The sequence below is a fragment of the Lagopus leucura genome, unplaced genomic scaffold (genome assembly GCF_019238085.1).
Source record: "Lagopus leucura isolate 7727_CA_CO unplaced genomic scaffold, USGS_WTPT01 Super-Scaffold_100008, whole genome shotgun sequence".
In the NCBI taxonomy this organism is placed as follows: Eukaryota; Metazoa; Chordata; class Aves; order Galliformes; family Phasianidae; genus Lagopus; species Lagopus leucura.
Genome location: NW_024962265.1, coordinates 20,506,587 through 20,522,793, shown reverse-complemented (window position 1 = coordinate 20,522,793; position 16,207 = coordinate 20,506,587). Strand labels below are relative to the sequence as shown.

At 42.4% G+C, this 16,207-nt stretch overlaps 1 protein-coding gene and 1 long non-coding RNA gene across 2 annotated transcripts in view; one reads left to right on the top strand and one right to left on the bottom strand.

Annotated features, from left to right (window-relative positions):
- Nucleotides 1-169, bottom strand: part of GPR37 (G protein-coupled receptor 37) — a 12,459-nt gene extending 12,290 nt beyond the window's left edge. The window contains 2 exon segments of the mRNA XM_042872705.1: nt 1; nt 3-169. The exon segment at nt 1 is cut by the window's left edge and continues 426 nt beyond it. Coding sequence (XP_042728639.1) covers nt 1; nt 3-169 — 168 coding nt within the window.
- Nucleotides 170-1,988: 1,819 nt separating this feature from the next.
- LOC122180913 lies at nt 1,989-4,610 on the top strand. The gene is made up of 3 exons (XR_006179260.1): nt 1,989-2,229; nt 2,860-3,007; nt 3,677-4,610. It is a non-coding gene; the product is annotated as an uncharacterized LOC122180913 (long non-coding RNA).
- Nucleotides 4,611-16,207: the final 11,597 nt, after the last annotated feature.

Sequence of the window (16,207 nt, the reverse complement as noted above, 5' to 3'; positions counted from 1 at the left end):
CGGCGGCCGCGCGGCGGCCGGGGGGGGCGAGCGGCGTCGGGGTCGGCGCCGAGCGGGAGCGCTGCGGAGGCGCCGGCAGCGCGGAGCCGGCAGCGGCGAGCACGGAGCAGGCGGCCCAGGCGCCCAGCACCGGGCAAAGCAGGGCGAGGGGAGCGCGGAGCGGCCGCATGGCCGGGAGGCGACGGGGCTCAGCCGCTGCCCTTGGGCTCGGCGGGACTGGCGGCGGGGGGCATGCCCGCACGCGGAGCCGAGCTTCTTGCCGCCTCCCGGGGCAGAGCCCGAAAGTTGTGCCGCCGCCTCCGCCGCGCGGAGTTAATGTAGCTCGTGCGGAGCCGGGAGGACCCCCCCGGGGGCTCCGCCCTTCCGCGGCAGCGCTGCCGCCCCGCCGCGTGCCGCCTATTTACATCCTCCCTCGGGCAGCTCGGCTGTCGGTGGGGTGAAGTCCCGCTTGAACCGCCGCCCCTACCCGGGTGACCGCGGCCACCGGCTCCTCCAGGAGAGAACAGGTTGCCGCGTGTTTGAGCGCTTTGCCAAACTCCGGCCAGCGGCGAGCACGGCGCTTGGGGTGGGCGCAGTCCCGGGACCGACCCCTGAGGGATGCTACCGACTCCGGCTGCAGCGAGAGGGCGGCGACCGCGGCGCCGCGCGGGAGTTGCGGGGCGCTGGGCTCCGGGGCTCTCCCGGCTCAACCCGCTGCCGCTCAGTCCGGCTCTGCCCAGCCCGGCTGGGCACAGCGGCGGCCGGGAGCGCGCCAGGGAGGCGGGCGAGAAGCGCGGCGGCCTGGCAGTGCGCAAGCGCCGCCCGGCGGCGCGGTGGGACCGCTCCGACTCCGGCCGTGGCCGCGGCGCCGCCCGGCGGGTCCGGCTCCGGTAGGTGAGGGAAGGTGGCGAGATGGGGCCGAAAGCACCACCCTTGTGACTGGACACCGCCGGAGGCATCCCCGGATGGTGGTGAGGCCCACGAAGGCTGCTCTGTTTTTTTCTGTTTTTTTTTGTTTGTTTGTTTGTTTTCCCGTTTTGAGCGTTTTTTAACGTTTTTGTTTATTGGCTTTGTTCAGTCTGATAAACTTTACAGCTCTTCCTTCTTGCTTCCCCGGTTTTTATATTATCCAAGCGATTTTTTAGCTTAACCAAGTTGGATACACCACTTATTTCCCTGTAAGTAGCCTGAAGGACTTTGTCTCTAGTTTCCATCCTTAAGAGGCTCTACATAGCTCCTTCCCACCACCTTTAAAAGTTTTACATTCTTCTTATGAAGCACTTTGAGAAGTATTCTTGTTCCCCTTTGAGCTGAAGCTGTTATGAGATCAGTAAGCAGTTGGAGCTGTGCTTCATGGCTGTGCATCTAACTGAGCTGTGGGCTCCTCTTGTAGGCAAATGTTGCGACCTTGTGCACAAGGAGTGTGTTTGCAGGCTTTTTGTCTTAATGACCAACAAAGGAAAATGTCAGTCTGCAGTGACAGAAAATACATGCTGCACACACACAGAGCCAACCTGCCAGCTTAAATCAGGGACATATTGCTGCCGCTTTGTCACGGAGGGGCACAGGCAAGCTGTAGTGCCCAAAGGGTTCTCTGTATGGATTGTTTCTTATAGTTTATTTCACAGAATCATTTGAGTTGGAAACAATCCCTGAAGGTCATCTAGTCCAACCACTCTGCAACGAACAGGGACACTTACAGCTACATCAGATTGCTCGGAGTCCCCTCCAGCCTAACCTTGAATGTCTCCAAGGGCAGGGCACTCACCATCTCTCTGGGCAACTTGTTCCAGTGCCTCACCACCCTTATTAAAAAAAAAAAAAAAAAAAAAAAAAAAAACACTTTCCTTATATCCAGTCTAAATCTCCCCTCTTTTAGTTTGAAATCATTTCCCTTTGTCCTGTCACAGCAGACCCAGTCTGTCCCCTCCTTTCTTACAGCCCCCCTATAGGTATTGAAAAGCCACTCTCAAATCCCCACGGAGCCTTCTGTTCTCTATGCTGAACATCCCCATCTCTTTCAGCCTGTCCTCGTAGGGGAGTGTTCCAGGTGACGTTGCACCAGCACAGAGCGGAAGGCGGGATCACTTCTCTCAACCTGCTGGCCAGTTTTCGACACAGCCGAGGATCCGGTTGCCTTTCTGGGCTGGACAAACACGAACCCACCCAAGTGGCAGAAGGGAAGCATTGCATCAAGGCATTCGCTGGACTGACTTTGCCTTCAACAGAGCGTGAAGCTCCTGGGATCAGGTATTGCATGGAACATCTGACATATCTGATGCAAATAACTGTCTGAAGGTGTCCCTGAACACTGCCTACCCCAGAAGGACAAAAAAATTGACCTCAGAGTGGCTAAAAGGAGTGAATCCTGTCCCACTCTAACTGAGGAGCAGTGCCTTTCCATGGCTGTCACACAGAAAGCTCTCAGGACCCAGGTGCCGTCCTGCTCCTGACACCATTCTCACACATGGAGTTGGAATGTAACTGTGGGCAGCCTGAAATTTTTCTAAGTATTTGGAAACAGGTGTAGTAAGTTTGGCACTGCTGCACAGAATGCTCCTTAATATAAGTTATGCTATTATTCTTCCTTAGCAATGTGCCACCTCATGGACTTTAATGGCCAAGATAATAAATAATATTTTTTATCTAACAAGAGTGTCTTTGAATAGAAAAAGAGCAGGAAAGTAAGGGAATGGTAAATATATTTTACCTTTTTATTCTTTTTTTTTTTTTTTTCTCCCATTTGATTCTTTGGAGCTCAGCTGGTGTATAAAAGGAGTTAATGATGCTAATGAGCTTACATTTACTGTGCCTTTCTTCCTCAAGAGTCCCAAAGGGCATTACAAGCAGATATAATAAATTCACTGCTTGTTCTTAAAGGATACCGAGGAGTATTGCTCCTGGCTTTGTATGGAGAAGCAGACAGAAGTCAGCAGATGCATTGCCTTTCTGCGTATTCCTGGAAGAGCTATGCATCCTGAAGAATAAGGTTAAGCAGCACTTGGTTTACATCAGTGGTCCTTTAATGGTGAGATAAGAACTGAGTTCTGCATCAGTTTTCCAGTGTCAGCAGTCTGTCTGTTTATAACAGAGACAATTGATTTCTAAACACAAAAAAGGTCCCATAAATTATTGTTCTCTGCTTACAGTTTTGTCACATTTTTCTTATTTCATTAACTATTTGGATTGTTACAAAGAGCAGCAGTGGCCAAATATATATATATATATATATATATTGTGTTTTGTAGCTTGTGGCCATGCAGCCCTGCTTGGAACAGAGAAGCTTGTCTTATTTGTATGGAATGATGAAAGCTTTTCTGCACTTTTGCTTTGCTGAAACCTTTACATAAAAGGGTGTCAGAAGAATGATATTCCCCAGTGGTTTCCTATCTGATTGGGTCACAGTTCTGTGCGGATTTAGGACTGGCAGATGGCCTCTGCACCTCACTGCAATGACTTCATTCTGCTGTCTGCAAAGGTCTCCCTTCGTTGCCTCTGCACAGTTACTTTGCTGTCAGAATGGCCCCCAGTTTACTACTGCTACCCTGTTCAGTGCTGAAAGTCAGCATCAGAAGCTTTAGCTTTCCCAGTTTCTTTCATCTCAAACATTCAATTACAAATTTGCTGCAATCTGTGTAATTTGTTTGTTTATCTGTGTTTTCATTTGTTTGTTTTGCATATGTCTTTATTCCTTCAGATCACTTAGCTATTTCCTGCAGTGAGATCTTCCTTCAGGACAAAGCTCTGCTCTGGCATGTTGTGATGCCGCCTCCGGTTCCGCTAGCTTTCACAGCTCAGAGTGTGCGCCGCTGCTGAAGGAGCTGTGGAGCAGTGACAGCCCTTCCCACCAATTCATGCATCAGCCTGGAAACAGCCTTGAGAGCCACCAGCAGACAATTAGATTCATAGCACATTGAAGGAAACAGCAACAGCTTTTTTTTTTCTGTTAGATGGAGAAATGAAAACTAAAGTTTGAGATGTTTTTGCAGCCAAAGTTGGTTATAGGAAAACCAATAAATGTGTTCCTACATTAAAGAGAAAAAGAGCAGAATTTGAAAAGTTTCCAAGTCTACATTCTTCTTGTTGGTTTTCCATGACATTTTAACTATGATAAAGAAATCAATATGCTTTCAATGCTTCAGTGTGATTTTTTGTTTGACATCTCCTATAGCCATTAACAGAATACGTGATACTGCAGTACTCCCAGCCTGAGCACGCTGTGGTGCTGCACAGGAAGGGATGAGTGTTGCCTTTTCTTAGTCCTCCTCAGGGCTGCTGTGCAACAGTTCATCAATGAAGAAGGAAAAGAGCAAATAATCCAAAATGATTTCTGTTCTTTTTTGGTTTCAAACTACAGTATGATTGGCTGCCTCACACTACACTCTCTTTCAGTATTTAGGCAAATGCATTAGGACAAAATTTCTCCTTGCACTCAGTAAACTGATCTGTTGACACTGTCCTCTTACAGATCCCTGGGTTTTCATATGTATCACCTGATTAGAAAAACATGAGTTCAGAGAGAACATCATTTCTGTGATCCAGTACTATTTCAGGCAGACCCAAACCCCCCAGTCAATGGAAAGCTTTTACTGTTGAACTTTGTTGCTTATATGGCTGAACCAGGCTCAGTAAATAAATGTTGGAAAGGTTGAAGATGAAATTCAAAAAGAAAATCAAAGTTTGATGATAAAAGTGGGAACTTTTTTGTAATTACTGTTGTGATTCTGCATTTATTGAGGTCCATTAGGAAAGCTTATGATGGCTCTTGAGTATAGATTGCTATTTCTGACTTGCTTCACATTTAAAATTATAATACTCTCCCTTTTAACCTTTCTCTCCCTCTGAAGCTTGAGTTCTGCTTTCAAAGGCAAGCGGTGGGTGCTCACATAGACCAAAGTGATTTGCTTTTAAGGTTATTCTTGTTTTGAAAAATAATTTCCAGCAGCCCTTCTGTTACTATTAGCGATAGAAAGACAAGTGATCTATATCACATAGAAAACTAAAATGTGATTGATACTTGCATTACTGCTTTTCTGTTCTGTTTTATTCAAAAGGCAGAGCAATATATAGAATATCTAGCAACATTGATTGTTGGAGACAGAAGAAGTCAATATTTTTTTAAAGGTGAATTACTTGGAGAATAGGTTACATTTATATAGCATGAACCTGGGAGAAAGGAGTAGCTGTTAGTGAGAGACCATGGATAAAGCCATGGAGAAGGCAAAACCACAAGTCATGCCCATCCACATCAAATCATTCTATTTCAGGATCTCGTGTTTGGCATGAGATCCCTATTATCTGTGATCATCTTCACAAGTTTCTATGTATAATATAGTATTCAAACAGATAAAAGATCTCAGTAATCAGTGGTGCTAGAGGTAAGATATAAAGACTTCTTTTTTCATTTTCTGAAACTCTAATTTGGGAAAAGAATAAAACCTTTCCTATTTCATCTATTATACATGATTTTAATTACAGATGTTAAGAAACATAAAGGGGCAATGAAGGTCTTATGAATGCTTGTTAAACCTTTGCAGACTTTTCAAATGCTAGGTGGCATCAGCTTTCAACATCACTGATTTTCTACAATAGTCACCACAGTGAAATTCTTTTGATCATTGCATTTCAGAAAATTCTTAGATGTTTTATATTTGTTTTGCAACATGATTTATACAAAATATTTTTTTCCTATTCTTTCTGATCTTTTTAGTTTTGTAGTATAGAAAAATAGCCATGGTGCTCCTCTTCTTTTTCATTTCCAAGTTTGAATATTTCATCTGATTTGGATTGGCACATTGACACAAACTGGTGTTCAGGGCTTAAAGTCACTCCGCATTTGTGATACAGATAATCTTCAGGAACATTGCTCCAGTTATTGCTTGCACTAGTTTATTATTTAATCAAAATCTAAAGTTCAAAGGAAATTAAAAATCATGAACAGTATGGGCTTCTAAGAACTGAATTAAGAATGAATTTGCTACGTGAGAAGCCATAGCAAATGTTTCAGAGCTGATATGGGAAACCCAACGGAAGACTGAAAACTCCATTATTCCCAGTGCTTGGAAACTCCAAGTAATGGCAGTAGTTCATAGGTTCAAAAGGTTTTGGAAGCACTGTCATGCTTAGGATGGCCCTGAGTGCCTAATATATCTTCCCAACGCCAGCCCAGATGGAGACGGCGGTGATCACCTCTTGCATTTCCCCATGAGGCAAAGAAGAGATGGCATGTTGTTATCAAGAGTTTGGTATCATTTTCTACATTTGATTACCATTTTTTCCTTGTCTCACGTTGGCAGAAGCAATGAATGACATCTCAGAAGTTGGCTTTTAACAGCCAGTACAGCTCTAAAGCAAAACACAGACAATGAGGGAAGGAGGGACAAGAGTCAAGAAGGCTTTCAGAAAAAAAGGAAAAAGGAAAGAAAAAAGAAAAAAAGTCATCAGTGAGGAAGTGGTAATTCTCTGGAGAGAATATAAGAAAAGAAGGACAGCCTAAAGAACAAAATGATGTGAGAGCCTCCAGGGGAGGTGTAGACGCAGCTTCACGCCTTTTCAGCGGAGAGGAGAAAATCTGTTGCTAGACTTTTGTTATCTTTCAGTGTTGTAGTCTCCTTCACCTCACACCATGTGTGGCCCTTGGGCTTATTCTCTAGTTTGAAATGCCAGAATGTATTTGCTTGTAAACACTTAAAGTCTTGTGTTGGCTCTGTGTGCTGAGGATTTTCTCCCTCCCTGTTCCTTGTGAAATTACTGAACATGCTGCCTAAACATACATTCACTTTGTGACTAATGAAGTGCACTCCAAACCCTCATATGTATGCTGCTCTTCATTCCTATTGCTACGCCTGGGTCACTGTTTTGCCCATATGAGATATTTGTTTTTCTGTAGTGGGCTGTCCTTTCACTAGTGAAGTAGACTTATGCTGTCTTCTCACTCTATTTTTTTTTTTCTTTTTTTCTTTTTTTTTTTTTTTTTTGAGTTAGACCCTGGTTTGTTTTCTGCCTGTTTTTCTGTTCAGTTTAGAGTTTCTCAACTGTAATTTCATCTGCAGAACTCATTTACATGTTCTTTACCTTTCCTTCCAGCTTACTAATGAAGTTATTACAATAAGAAACAAGTTTATACCTTGCAGTAGACCAACTGCACACCTCCCAACAACACAGTGCAACCCACTGCCATTTCTCATCAGCCTGACTTTGTGATCCTTCAACCTGTTTTCAATTTACATGACAGTGCTTATGTCCAAAGCAATTTGAATTCATTTTGGGAGATTTAGTGAGACTGTATTAAATCCTTTATTAAAATCATGCTGTGTATCCTTCATCCAGGATTTCTGCAGTTCTATCGAAAAAGCAATCACGTTTCCTTGGCACGACATGTTCCTTATGAACCCATGCTGCTTATTGTTTATAGTTCCATTATCCTTTGAATGTTTAGTGAAGTGTTTTGTTGTTTTTTTCTCTCCTTATTTTCTTTTTCCCCTCAGCACTTGTTCTGTTCTTTCTCAAAATAAAGTATGTTTAGAATTAGACTCCTTGTTTAGCGAACTACTCTACTTTTCTTTGTTGATGTTTGAGGCTATACTTACTATGCTATGTAACTTTTCAGAAATAATTTTTAAGGGCTTTGTATTTTCATGTGCACTCAGGGATGTCTTTAACTTGGGCTGTTTGGATGGATGCTGCTGTTTTCTTTATTTCTGCACTATGAATACCAAATTTCTGCAGTTGACTTTCCATCAACCTTCTGCTTTCAATAAAGACAAATAATAAATAAACACATGTGGAAATTATGATTTTTGCTTGCCCTTCCCATATTAAAGTAGCTCTACTTTGAGACAACATTTACATTTATTTTATATGTTTTAACAATCCCCTTAGGTATCACAAACTTCTTCTTGGCTTTATTCTGAAAGCTGTGGAGCATTTTGACCTCAGTCTAACAAAACATACAAGAATATATTTACTTTTAATCACCAAAGTCATCAGCTTTCTTTGGAAATCTTCATAGATTCAGGTTAAGCACGAGATTTTATGCTTTGCTCTTGCTCATACAAATCATCTTCTACAGTTCATCTTCTCTCTGAATACTAGCCCACTCTGTATATTTTGTTTGCTTTCTTCTTTACAAGTAAATACATTGCCTTGGGGAGAAGAGTAATTTAGAAATCTGTGATATCTCACACACATTCTTCCTTTTGTGTCCTCTTTGTTCTAAGTTAACCTCAGATCCAGTGCGTTACAGTTGGTGAGAATATTCCCAATCAGTGCAATTAATTTGGATCAGTCCCTTAGCTGTCAAATTTCATATCTTGTTTTAACTTCTGGGCCTCTTTTCTATTCCTTTCTCTTTCTCTCTCCCTCTCTTTTTCCTCCTCTCTCTCTTGTTTTATATCCCACAGCAAATTGATAGCTTCTGAAGGTTTGCAATTAGTCCTACTAGAGAGCTACTAACTGCATCTCAGGAGCTTGAGTGTTACTTACAGGGCATTTTCATGTTATGCCCTTATGAGGGACATATCTATTACCTCTTTTAGAGGTAGCTTGATTTGCTTGATTTTCTATATTTGCACAATTTTCTGTATGTGTTTCACTGGCGAAAATTCTCTCCTTCCTTAGCACTGATAGAATTCATCACCATCTCTTAAAAAGGACATAGTATGAAGTCTCTGGTAGCGTCAGAAGGTCACTGAGGAGAAGAGGCAGCCAGGGATGCCAGCTCTTTTGTCATTGGTCATATGATTCACAGATGTCCTGGGCCACACAAGGCTTCTGAGAGTGCTGGCAAGTACTGCTTGTTGTCATGATATCTTAGGCTATGCTTTTTTTCTACCTAAATTGCATCAGCATTATTTCTGCACCTCAGCCTGCAGCATGAGCTGGTATATTCTTCCCTTTAAATAGTCTGTGAATGCCCTACATGAAGCACATGCCATCATTACCAGGATTTCTCTGTCAAATGGCGTATAATCAGAAGGTACTTGTTAGCTGTATCCACTAATAGATTGCAGATATTTTTTACAAGACACATATCTTGACACTGAGAGTGCTGTCATTCCCTGCATCAGAAATGCCTTCCCTGGAGCAGTGGATAAATGACCAATACAATGTCCAGATCTTTGGCTGCAGCTGTTCTTTGCTAATAAGGCCAGAGGAGACACAGGGATGGAGTAAAAGCAAACTCTCTCTTATTTAGTTGACTCTAAAGCTTTTAAACACAGCTTTTTGGGTCAGGGCTGCTCACAGAGGCGTGCTGAGGAGTGGTGTCTGCAGCCCTTTCCTCCCCAGGGGCTCACAGAGCCTTCCTCCATGGTGTTTGGCAAGCAACAATTTTCTTAATTCAGGAAAATCTCACTTGTTTTGTTTTATCTGCTTTTTAATGCATACTTCATAGCATAAAAGGATCGGGAGAAAAAGGCCAAGAATCTGGTTTGGTGGCTATAAAGAGCTTTAGAAATGCATTATTGACCTCCTAAAGAACTTAATTCCATGGAACCATGAAGAATAGAGGAAGCGATACGTCTTGCAGAAGGAGTATATATTACTGGGGTGTTTAAAATTGCTTTAAAAATAATAAACCAAAATCCACTGGGTAACCATGAATCCCTTCTTATATGACTACGAATGGAAAGAAAGCTGATGGCATTTATTTTTCTGTCTGATTTTACTTACAGGCTGTAAGTTAAGAATTATTTTAGTCTAATTCATGAAAGAAATGTTATCTGTTTCGATATGCTCATTTCTTGCTCTTAGCAGCCACTGTCAAACTGTGTTTCATGCGGATGTTGTCAACAAGGGTGAGGGAGAGCTGGCTGGCTGCAGAGTGAGACATATGAGTGTGCATACGTGCATCATTTAGCTTTACTGTGAGCAAAGATTTCTGCCATGCCCCCTCCAACACTGCAATAGTAACGGTTTCTGTGAAGAGTTTTAAGAACGTATTTAATGAATATTTTAGCCAGGCAAAGGCTGTGCTGTGATGTTTGCGAGGATCCTGATGCTATGCTTGCAGGGTAGGCACCAGCTTGTTAGTGATGGGGCTCCCGCCTTCGCTGAGGGCTTTGGATTAATGACTTCAGACAGACAGATGTGAGTCTCAGGCCGTGTGTGGGGGAAGGGCTTTCTCCTCAGAGAGCCATGCAGTGCTCTTGGTGATGGAACAGTGCAAAGGAAGGCTGGCATGGCAAAACAAAGGACAGAATATAAATATTGCAGTTACTTTATGTGGGGAAGTAATGCATGGCAGCTAGTTTGAGTCCATCCAAAACCCTGTGCTTTCTTTATGTTTGCTGTGTAAATCTTAAGCTAAAATAAGTTTCCAGCATATGCATGCAGCAATGTTACCAACGCACGGCTGTTAATGGGGCTGAGTTTCCCATGAGCCAATGCTATGGGAGAACTGATTTCTTTGGAGTAGAACTTTTTATTATAAAACACCAGATCTGTCATAGCAGATCCATCAAGATTATCCCCTGCACGGTAACTTTCCTGCTATGTTATCAAAAATAAATAATATCATGTAAAATCTAAACATCTTTATCAAGCACTTATAAATGAGGGATTCCCTTTGGGAGACAAGTTGCACTATGTACATTTTATCATAAAATATTCACATACTCTGTGACATCTGCATAGTACAAGATAGTATGATATTAAACAGCATTTGGAATGCAATTGCAAACATAGAAGAGCAAATAGAAATGTTACACAGTATTTCATACTGTGCTTATAAAATTATTAGGGGAACATAAAAGCTCATAACACTAACATCCTGAAATATAGTTATAGGCTCTTTTGGGGTACAGACTGCATATTCCAATTTAATATCCATTACATTTGTATAATAATGCATATTGTAAATACACATATGCAAACATGCTGTTCCACACAAGTGCATGCTATGCCATAGATGATTTGGTAAGGTATATTCATCATATTTTCTATGTTGTTTTGTACATCAGTATTAAAACCAAGAAAGCAGAGATATATTTTCACTCTAAATTCATAACTATTTGAATGGATAAACTGGAACAATGTGATGTAGAAGGAATTTTATTCTGGAAGACTGTTAGGATTAAGCTCTCTGGCTGACTTTATATTCAAAAGCGAAACTTTGAACAGTGGGTGGTGTATGAGCACAGAGGCAAACAAGCATATTTCTCAGTGAGTAGTTCTTAAATATAGCCCAAGTAAAGCCTGGTGAAAGATTCAGAAATAGTAAGTAGCAGCTGAAGGAAAAGAAAAATTGCTGGATGGACATAATGTGTCACAATAGCCAGTCACATTGAGATAATGTACAGCTGCAATGACGTCAGCTGCCCTACCAAGAGTCCTGTGACAGGGCCTTAGAATAATGAAACTGAATACAAATAATAAAAGACTCCATTAGCACACACAGCATGGTGATAGACTAGAGACTTCTGAGCATCCTCTTGAGGCAGATAACCTTTGCTGAGAGCAAGGACCTTCTCAGGTTTTGGGGACTGATAACTGCTGATTCATTCAGATAGCAGTATCTTTCAAGATTTCCCTAAAAGCAAGCCCCTCATCTACAAGGCCGTAAAAGCACAGCTTTCTTCATCAGTGTAATGGTGGCTTCTGTGCTGTGTTTAGTAATGATCCCACTAAGAGACTTCGTATTTACAGCATGGGAAATGGGAAAGGAAGAAAGCCCTGAAAGGTACCACATTTCAGATTCTTTTTCTCTGATACATAGTAACCCAGCAAAGCCAGTTATCTTCCCTCATTCTTAGACAGATAGAAATGGAAGGATACTTTGGGTAAGGCCTTGAGAGATACAGACTCCGAGAGACTTCTTTTAGTGTGCCCTCAAGGAAATGATTCAGCTGGGCACTCTTTAGTGCCCATTATTGACAAAAGAGGATCACTCTTACTGGTTTTATTGACTTGATATTTCTAGGCTTTTAGGGCTGTGACTGATTTGCAGCAAAGCACCTATAAAATGTTGAACACACAATGTCCCCCTGCTGTTTGGGCCTGTGTGCACTGCCAAACTGCGAGTCAGACCACAGGAGAACAGCTTTAGAAACATCAGCAATTTCTTTTGGTTGATAAAATGAAATATTACTGGTTAGAAATACAGTTTATTTTGAAAAGACAATGAAAGCAAAACTAAACTTTTCTAGGGACAGCACAGGTAGAAGCATCTAAAATCAGTGCTGCCTTTAACTGTCATTATGGAGCTTTTCATTTTTCTAGAAATTGGCCAACTGGGATTAATTGCACCAGGCTGAATTTTTAGGCTGTTTCCTTAGAAAATGTCTGGGCAGAGTATTAAGCAATCAGTCTCTTGTTTTGACCATTACAAAGTGCTGACACTCGTCTCCTTTGAAAGCTTTCTTGCTGAAGCTTGAAATACACTGAAGAAAAGCAAAGAAAGGTCCCTTTCTGTTGTTTCCCTGTGATGCTATTCCACCTGCTCTGTGTTTTACCTCTGCAGGATGCTTACTGCACATCCTGTTTTCACTACAGCTACTCCAGCACTCTCACCAAGCCATACATAAGCCAGCACCACTGTTTGTGCTTTGAACCTGAGTGAACAGCACCAGGAAAGGAGAGAGTACAGGAGTTCAGCAGGGAAAGCAGGAGTCAGGGGACTGAACAGAAGAGAACAGAAGAGAGGATGAAATTGAGGGAATGACAACACATGAGTCAGGAGCAGAGGGATGTTGAATGGAAAAATGGGATTTGAAAAAAGAAAGAGGAGATGGAGAAGACATGGATGGGTAGAAGAAGGCTGGGATGAGACTGGGCAAAAATCTCTAGAATCTGGAGAAGAGCTCAGGAATCCCAAATCTTGGCAGCCTTTTGCTGTCCAAAATGTTGCTCTTAAACATTCTGAAAGCAGTATAGAGGATAATAGCCTTCTACTGCTGCTGCCCTTCAAGGCCAGAGAATTGTGCCAGGAGCACTGCTGTTTCCAGTTGAGGCTTTTTCAGGGGAATTCACCCTCTCAGCATTTTAGTCTCAGAAATACTGTTGATAATATTAAGAGAATTTATAAGTTACATGCTCAGAAGATATTTGAATGAAGGCTACTTTCCCACTCTTAACCACCTCCAGCCTACGCATTATTGAGCTCCTTAATGGACTTACAGCAAAGCTAGCATTCCACATTTCTTGTGGAATTCCAACCTTGAGATTTGAAAAGATTCTTTTCAAACTGGTTGCACACTTAAATGTGTATTTCCAGAGTGAACTACTTCCCTAAATGATGACTGCCAATCCCTGGGTTTGCCCAGTCGTTTGTTCCACCAGTCCATGTCTGATGATAGGTCGTTTCTGGAGGTCTGAGGAGGAATCTTGACCTTTCTAAAAGAGGTCCCACTTTGGACATGGGGTCAATTTACAGCGCTCACAGAGATTTGCTTTTGTGAAAATTCTGATCAGGAAATGCTGGGATCATATGTTTTCAGGATTGCTCAAATCAAACCTGTTCAAATGACTTTTCTTCTGCTTTCCAGACTTTCTCTGTGAGACAGAGCATGCAGAAGAGGAACCCCAAGGGAGCTGGAGAGTGAGTTCTGAGCCACCTGTCACAGTGAAGAAGAAAAATTGTCACAACATGCACAACATGGCACAGCACAAATGTGAAGTGCAGTACAGGGGTGCACACACCTATGCTGAACGGCCACGTGTTCAGGAGGAAGATGGGGTGGTGTAACTCATTACTTGTACATTCAGACAGGGCAGATAACAGATAAGGGCAAAGAAGTGGGGTCAGGTTGTCATTTCTCAGTCCACAGCCATGGAGTTAAATGAGCTGGGACACCAAGCACAGAGGACAATGAAGAGAACAAAAGATCTGCTGCTATTCTGCGTAAAACTTCTACTGAGCTACAGAGGACAAAGAGGAACTCCTAAGCCTTATCCCACCACTGTTCCTCTGTGGTACTGCACCCTCCTTCCCCAGTCAGGTCTCAGAGTTGCACAAGAAAGGCCCAGTTATTTACATTTAAAATGTTCATACAGAGTATGCTGCATTTAAAAATATTTCAGCCAAAAATACCAGTTGTAGCTCTGTACAGATACAGAATTATTGCAACAATGAATGTTGCCTTCTTTATCACAAAATCATAGAATGGTTTGGGTTGGAAGGGACATTAAAGACCATCTAGTTTCAACCATGTCTGTGGGAAGCCAGGTTTTTACTGCACAACAGCAGGAAGGGTTCTTGTCTGGGCTCTTATGGCCGTGAACACCTGCTGCAAGCATCAACCCCCTAAAACAGCTGGCTGCTGCTGCAGAGCCCCACCTAAACTGAAAGGACCACAGCAGTGCTGAGGGCCTAAACACGCTCTGAACAGGAGCAAGGGTGAGATTGGGGTTGGCTTCTTTTCCTGCATAACTAGCAATAGATCTAGAGGGAGTGGCTTCAAGTTGTACCAGGGGAGATTCAGGTTAGCTGTTAGGAAAAATTTATTCTCTGAAAGAGTGGTTAGGCACTGGAATGGGCTGCCCAGGAAGGTGGTGGAGACACTGTCCCTGTAGGTGTTCAAGAAACTTTTAGATGGTGTACTGAGGAACATGATTTTTAGTGGGGAAATACTGGTGATAGGGGTAGGGATAGTATTCTGCCTTGATGTATCCTGTCAGGAAATTACACTGCATATCTACTGGTAGCAACAGCAGAAATGCCCATCTCTGAATTTAGAACAGAACTGCAAATGCTCAGTTAGTAGCTTCCCCTCAAGGATTGGCAGTTCTGCTAACTCTGTGCCTGCCGGACAAAGGGAATACACACCAAGCCCTGCAAAATATAAAATCTTGTCCCTTCTTAATAAAATGCTTTTCCATCTTCTCCCTCTTTGCTGCTAAAGATCTTTTTGTTTTATCTCCATGATTGGTACTCATGGGAAGAGAGGGAAGAGTATTGACAGCAAGAAGAAGCAGGGGCCTGGCAGCAATGAGAGCTGTTTAAAAATCTTTATGCTGACATCCCCCGCAGCCCTTCTCTGGAACGATATGCAGGATAACATAATGAGGGCCTGCTGTTATTTTAGAGACTAGCCTGCTAAATGAGTGACCACCCTATCATTCTAATTCATTGTAGTGTCTGACTGCTCCTTTTTGATGTATTTCTATCCACATGTTCTAGAGTGCCCTTTATATCAGACTGACATAGAATAGCTTGGTAGACTATCAGAACAAGCAGACAACAACTGAGAAAATTATTGGGGCCTATTAATATGAGAATGCTATGATTACACTAATTGTATATTCACAAAAGAGCCAGGGGGCAATAACACAGTACCTGGTTTTTGCAAAGTGTTTCAGCTGATGTTATTACTGATTCAATTTGAATTCACACTTTTCAATGCACTTCTGATTTTCTACTTTTGTGATTGACAGCAAATTTCTGAAAATACATTTGATGATGCATCTTGGTGCCATATGTGCAGGGTCTGCAGTAATTTGTTATCCTAGGGAGTAATTGTTGAGTTGGATGACCCGGCTCAGCCTGTCATTTAATTAACACATGTCCTAGTATTTCATATTTTAAAGGCAATGCTGACCACATACAAATATGAATGCTGCATTGCCCCTGTAGAAATATATCTTTTATATTTCTGCAACTGGGACATTTTGTGTCACTCACAGATGCTGGTACTTAGCTCAGTGTGACTGAGAGACTGAGACCCCAAGTTTTTAGTTTTTCTTGCTGGTTTCCCTTGCTGCATATAATCACAAGAAGTGTAGGAATGCCCATTTTTATCCTCTTGCCCAAATATTTCTGAAATCTTCACATTCAGATCTTGTAAGGGGGAATTTCACAAAGCACTGTTGTCCTAAGCTGCTGTGGTTGAATACCACTATAGCATCTCTAGAACTGAGGCCTGAAGAAAGACCTTCAGAAAACTATAATTTATTCTCCAATGAGGCAGGATAAAAGATGACTATCTCCATGAGACATTTCTAAAATTGTCCAGCAAACATCTCCCAGTCTGTGTGTTAGCAACCTCAGAAAGCACAGGATTTTTACTTTACATTAAGTTGTCAAAGGAGCCTGTGCTGGATATCTTGAAGACAATGACTAAGCAAGGACACCAGTCCTGAAGCAATATAATATACCTGTAGAAAACTCTTTCCACCTCACACACATTTTAAAATGAGGCTACAGTAAGATGGAAGGAGATAACCTCTCTCTTAACAAGCAACCAAGGATGTTCAAAGGCTGCTGGAGTGTGCTCCCACTTGCCGATCTTGC